Below are 6,814 nucleotides of genomic sequence, written 5' to 3'. Positions count from 1 at the left end.
GTAACTGGCATGTGAGAGGTCTATTAGTGTTTCTTATCGTAGTTTATTCCTTTTATGCACCCGCTCGGTGTAGCTAGACGTTAATAAAAGCTTTTATTTTCATAAAAACATGACTAATTAATGATGCAAAGTTATAATATAGGTTGATCTAAATAATTTCACAAAAAAAAGGTTTACCTAAATAACAAGCATATATCCGGACATGGATAATCTGCTCCTGAGCTCAAGTACACCAGTATGAACAGTAAATTCAAAAATAGAAAATAAATCAAAAATATGTTTTTTTTGGATGAACATAAAAAATGTAATATCTTGCAAAGTTTCATGAGTGGGCTACCCTGTAGCCTCCGTAAGTATCCCATGAAGACCTACCAATCTACCACTGGTGGAACCCTGGAAACCCATACGTGAACCGCCGGATCTAAAATGTGGGCTCCTGATTGAACCTCATGTCCTTGCATGCAAGCACCCCGGGCCTAGTTATAATTTTGCACAAGGCCTCGGGATTTTTCTGTAAAACACACGAAATGGTGGATGGATGAGCCACCCCTTAGATTACAGATCGACGGCTCACGGTGAAGTTTTCATGTTTCCACGGGATACTTCCTCCATCAAGTTTATGGATGACACGGTTTTGGTACGGGTGAAGCCACCTCATACCCTTACCTGTCTCGTCTGAGCTTACCCATACCCGTCGATGGGTACAATTTTTTCTCATACCCGTTACCCAACAGGGTAGATGGGTACCCACGGGTAAAATTTCCTATGTTTGCAAACCATCAATTTGAATAACTCATAGTCGTAAACAACAACATATAATTATAATCTATAAACAACAACATATTTGATAAACAACATCACTTTTTTGTAAACGACAACACATCAAAACATAATCCCATACTCGTACATTTTTAGTTCACAAATTCATGACAAAGTGAAGAGATAATTTTGAGTTCATATAGATATGATATGAGTACATGGGTATGTGGGTGTGGGTGTGGGTTATTCATCACAAATTCGTTCCCGTACCTATATCCGCTCTACCCGACGGGTTTAATGTTTTCCTATTTATATATTCATGGTTAATTTTTTGTCTCATATCTTTACCCTAATAGGGTTTCAACCTGCAGGGTACGTAGGTTATGGGTAGCATTGCCATCCCTAGATTCAAGTTATAGATACGTGCCATCCTCCTTCGTCTCGTTCTCATCCATTCCGAGCTCCAGCTCTCCAGCTCACTAGCTCTGAACATACTACTGCCTCGCTCCACGCCTACACGGCTGAACCAACACCACAACCCACTCCCGACGCTAGCTGCGAGTGATGGACACCGTTGCCGCCTGGCAGCAGTTTGAGGGGCAAGAGTACATGACGGTGTGGCCGGAGGAGCAGGAGTACCGGACGGTGTGGTCGGAGCCGCCCAAACGGCGGGCCGGGCGGATCAAGTTGCAGGAGACGCGCCACCCGGTGTACCGCGGCGTGCGCCGCCGTGGCAGGGAAGGGCAGTGGGTGTGCGAGCTGCGCGTCCCCGTAAGCCGGGGTTACTCCAGGCTCTGGCTCGGCACCTTCGCCACCGCCGAGATGGCGGCTCGCGCGCACGATTCCGCCGCGCTCGCGCTCTCCGGCCACGATGCCTGCCTCAACTTCGCCGACTCCGCCTGGCGGATGATGCCCGTCCACGCGACCGGGTCGTTCAGGTTCGCTCCCGCGCAAGAGATCAAGGACGCCGTCGCCGTCGCCCTCGAGGCATTCCAGGAGCAGCACCATGCCGACGCGTCCACGACGGAGGCGAGCGCGCCCTCCATCACCTCAAGTGACTTATCGGGGCTGGACGACGAGCTCTTGATTGATGGCATGGACGCGGGGTCGTACTACGCGAGCTTGGCGCAGGGGATGCTCATGGAGCCACCGGCCGCCGGTGCATGGCGGGAGGACCACGAACACGACGACGGCTTCGACACGCCGACGTCGCTGTGGAGCTACTAGTTCGACCGATCAAGCAGTGTAAATTTTTAGACAGTTGTTGTAGCAGTAGCTAGTGTAGCTATGTTCTTCCAGATATGGGAAGAACAGAGAGTAAGCGTCGGGGGCTATGTTTTCCCCAAATGCGAAAGCTCTCGGTTTCTACTTCCAGGAGGCCAAACTTGGGGTTCTTTCTTTATTCAATACTTTCTACTTCAAGCAGTGTAAAATTTTAGACAGTTGTTGTACCAGTAGCTAGTGTAATGAGGAAATGGGCAGATATTTTATTTTATTTTTTGGAGAAGGAAGAAATGAGCAGTTGTAGTGCAATCATTTGCTCCACGGAGACCAACCAAATATCTGGGCAACAGAAACCAAGGTAAGGAAACGACAAATGAAAGGACGTCTCGCCTTGGGTGGTGACACAGCTCGACGCTACTCTGTTTCCGACCGGACGGCCTAACAATCTGATAAAAGTATGGTATACTTGTTATACTAGCACTCTCGTATTTTGCATCATATTTTGGTCATAGTTTCAACTAATAAAATACAATTTATATGTAGCAAAAATCATACCATTGGAAACATTATTCATATGCAAATTCAATAATACTCCCTCCGTCCCAAAATAAGTACTCCCTTCATCTAGATGTATAAGTCATCTTAGCTTGTACATCGCGACCAAGACGGAGTGGAAAATGAGAAAACTTAATTAATTTTTTTTGCTAGTTAATAGCATTGCATGCAATGAATTAACCACTGCATGTCATGTTTGAAAGTCTTAAGTCATTAAAAGCATGCATGACCCACAACTCTTATTGGTTGATATGTCACGAAACAAGAAACAGAGGAGTTAATGTATCGTGCGTAAGTGTTTTGGGATTGTTTGGTTTTCGTAAGATGACTTACGCACCTAGATGGAGGGAGTATCTCATCTTTGTACTAACTTCAGTACAAAGTTGTACTACAGTGACAACATTTATTTTGGGACGGAAGGAGTATAATTTTTTATGACATGATTAACATTTTGCTAGTCAAATTTTGACCCAAATAATGGGGACTAATATAAATATGAGTACACTATTAGGTACAGTTTATTTCCCTCGATTGGTTCTTCGCCATGATGGGAATGGATTGATGTTACCCGTTGGGACATTGGTCCAACCCAAAATTTCAAGGCCATTGGCCCTTTATGGGTCGGCTTGGTATGGAAATTCGTCCACGACATTGGACACCCCTTGAGACACATTAATCCTAAGGGGGTCTCTCCCAATAGCTCCATGATCTTTCGGTCTAGGCCTAAGTGTTTAGGCTTCTAATTAGACAACCTCTTCGGTCTAATTTGTCTAATAGAATTAGACTCCTAATTGGATGAGAAGAGCCGCTAGGCTTTCTTTCTCTCTAGTTTTCTTTGAGTCCTAGACGTCGAAGCTCTGCCGACTACTACTTCGGAATGCTTGGATACCTTGCGGGGGTTGTCTATTTTGCCTTCTTGATTGGTGGATCATCTCATGGCTGGAAGGTGTAACCAAGATGTGGGAATCCTCGCGCTTCACCGACTTCTTCACTGCTTTCTCTACTTTGCTCGTCGGTGAGTTTGGTCGTTACCGCCATCTTCATAGTGTTCTGGGTGTGATCATCTAGCATAACTTTTGTTGCATAGAACATTCCCCTACATGAACTAGCCTGATCATTACGTATTTTGGATCCTCTAAATGATTGGAAGCGTCATGAAATGCACATGTATTTCGTCATCCCACGTATGGCGTCTAAAACCCTGGTTAGGCACAATGCTAGACAAATAGCATGTCAGAGTAATTGAAATGCAGCGACTTACTAGAACATGTTGTACACGCTCTGCGTTGCTCCTCCTTTTGTTGCGATGTTCGATGAAGGTGCTCCCTAGATCATGTACTCGGAAATCTTGTACTTTTCATTGTTGCACCCCTCTTTATGTTGACACAACTAATTTGAGATTTCCTTACATGATAATACATTGCATATCCTTGCACATAATTAAACCACCAATTAGTGATTGCGTGCCTCATATAAACTAGCCATGACTTTGTGTAATGACTTAGACACACTCTTAGGGACCCCAATGAAGTGTCTAGCCTTCCTTTATGATACCTATGACTTTGTGTAATGTATGACTGAAGAAAATATGCTCTAGAGGTAATAATAAAGTTGTTATTTTATACTTCCTTATTCATGATAAAGGTTTATTATTCATGCTAGAATTGTATTGATCAAAAACTTAAATACATGTGTGAATACATAAACAAATACCATGTCCCTAGTGAGCCTCTACTAGACTAGCTCGTTGATGAAAGATGGTTAAGGTTTCCTAACCATAGACATGTGTTGTCATTTGATAACAAGATCACATCATTAGGATAATGATGTGATGGACAATACCCATCCGTTAGCTTAGCACAATGATCGTTCAGTTTTATTGCTATTGCTTTCTTCATGTCAAATACATATTCATTCGACTATGAGATTATGCAACTCCCGGATACCAGAGGAATACCTTGTGTGTTATCAAATGTCACAACATAACTGGGTAATTATAAAGATGCTTTACAGGTTTCTCCGAAGGTGTTTGTTGAGTTGGCATAGATCGAGATTAGGATTTGTCACTCCGAGTATCGGAGAGGTATCTCTGGGCCCTCTCGGCAATACACATCATAAGCTTGCAAGCAAATGACTAAGGAGTTAGTCATGAGGTGATGTATTACGGAATGAGTAAAGAGACTTGCCAGTAACGAGATTGAACTAGGTATGAAGATACCGACGACCGAATCTCGGCCAAGTAACATACCGAAGGACAAAGGGAATTACGTATGTTGTCATCCAAGTTCGACCGAAAAAGATCTTCGTAGAATATGTAGGAACTAATATGGGCATCCAGGTTCCTCTATTGGTTATTGACCGGAGAGGTGCCTCGGTCACGTCTACATAGTTCTCGAACCCGTAGGGTCCGCACGCTTAACGTTCGTTGACGATATAGTATTATATGAGTTATGTGATTTGGTGACCGATTGTTGTTCGGAGTCCCGTATGAGATCACAGACATGACGAGGAGTCTCGAAATGGTCGAGAGGTAAAGATTGATATATAGGACGATGATATTCGGACACCGGAAGTGTTCCTGAGGGTACCGGATACTTATCGGGTCACCGGAAAGGAGTTTCCGGCACCCCCGACAAAGATATGGACCTTATGGGCCAAGTGAGGGAACACACCAACTCTGGTGCGCCCCTAAAGAGGCTAGCCCTATGAGGAGGAGAAGGAAATAGGGGAGGGCAAGGAAAGTGTGGATTAGGATTCCTACTTCCTTCCCCCTCGGTTATATATGGCAGTGGGCACGCGGCTTGGGAGGGACTCCAAGTAGGTTCTTCCTACTCTGGCGCCTCCTATGGCTGCTCCTCCCTTCCTCCCACCTATATATATATGAGGAGGGGGTCACGAAGCACATACCAGACAATTTCCTAGCCATGTGCGGCGCCCCCCCTCCACCGTTTACACCCCTGGTCATATTTTCGTAGTGCTTAGGCGAAGCCCTGCGAGGACCACTACACCATCAGCGTCACCACGCCATCGTGCTGACGGAACTCATCTACAACCTCGACACCTTGCTAGATCAAGAAGGCGAGGGACGTCACCCAGCTGAATGTGTGCAGAACTCAGAGGTGCCGTACGTTCGGTACTCGATTGGTGGAGCTCGAAGAAAGTTCGACTACATCAACCGCGTTGTGAAACGCTTCCTCTTTTGGTCTACAAGGGTACGTACACACACTCTCCCTCTCGTTGCTATGCATTTCCTAGATAGATCTTGTGTGAGCGTAGGAATTTTTTTGAAATTGCATGCTACATTTCCCAACAATGACGTATAGATCTCTAATTTAGTAGGCAAAAGTGATAATCACTGGCTACACACCTGGATTACAATTCAAAAATCGTAGCAAAGCATGCTTTGAGGCACACAAGAATACAAAAGAGAGACACACTTATAAGATCATAGCTATGATTCGGTCCCAAATTTTGGTTGGTCAAGGTGATAGATCCATTAGAAATATCGTCCTTGCTGCAATTGCCAGCTCCATAAGATGTAAGAGCGACCGTTAGTATATTAGAATTATAGCAAGCAGGTGATGCTAGTTGGGTTTAAAGGCGACAAGTAACTAGGTCGCGTCGGTGTCTGGGCATCGTGGGAGACAATGGGGATCAAATTAGAGTCGTCGAGGGTGTTGCTGCTGCGGTGGTTGTCGGGGTCCGGGAAGGAGATCTAGGGTCGTGAACGAGGGCGTCGGTGAAGTAGCTCTGATATTGAACGATGGTGTCGACGAAGTGGCGTCTGTGGACGAGGGCGTCGGTGAAGCGGCTCTGTTAGGTGGACAATGGTGTCGACGAAGCGGATCCGAGGTCGTGGACGAGGGCGTCGATGAAGCGACTCCGGTAGGGTGGATGATGGTGTTGACAGATCTGCGGTCGTGTACGAGGGCGTCGGTGAAGCAGCACTGATATGGTAGACAATGGGGTCGATGAAGTGGCTCCAGTGCGTTGTAGGAATGGGCCGGGTGCAGATGCGCTGCGGGGGATGAGAGTCCCGGCGAAGCAAATCCCGCGCGGTGGACAAGATCGGTGCTGAATGTGCTGTACAATGGTGGATGATTGGTCAAGGGTTCCCAGGGTAGGGGTGGGAGGCGTAGAAGCGGCCGCTAAAGTAGATCTAGCGAGGTGGACGATGGTTGAATAGGCTATGGTACAGTGGTGGATGGACATTAGAGGGTTTTGAGAGGGATGAGGGGTAGAAGCGCCGATGAACTACAGACGACGTGTAGGAGTC

General features: G+C 45.9%; 1 protein-coding gene across 1 annotated transcript; it reads left to right on the top strand.

Moving 5' to 3' along the window:
- Positions 1-1,323: 1,323 nt before the first annotated feature.
- On the top strand, positions 1,324-2,141 carry LOC119297723 (dehydration-responsive element-binding protein 1B-like). Its single transcript, XM_037575396.1, has one exon. The coding sequence runs from the start codon at positions 1,324-1,326 to the stop codon at positions 1,984-1,986; it is 663 nt and encodes a 220-aa protein (XP_037431293.1). The 3' UTR covers positions 1,987-2,141.
- The last annotated feature ends 4,673 nt before the right edge of the window (positions 2,142-6,814 follow it).

This window comes from Triticum dicoccoides, chromosome 5A (genome assembly GCF_002162155.2).
Source record: "Triticum dicoccoides isolate Atlit2015 ecotype Zavitan chromosome 5A, WEW_v2.0, whole genome shotgun sequence".
In the NCBI taxonomy this organism is placed as follows: Eukaryota; Viridiplantae; Streptophyta; class Magnoliopsida; order Poales; family Poaceae; genus Triticum; species Triticum dicoccoides.
The sequence above is the reverse complement of the archived record's forward strand: the minus strand, read 5'-3'. Positions and strand labels throughout refer to the sequence as shown.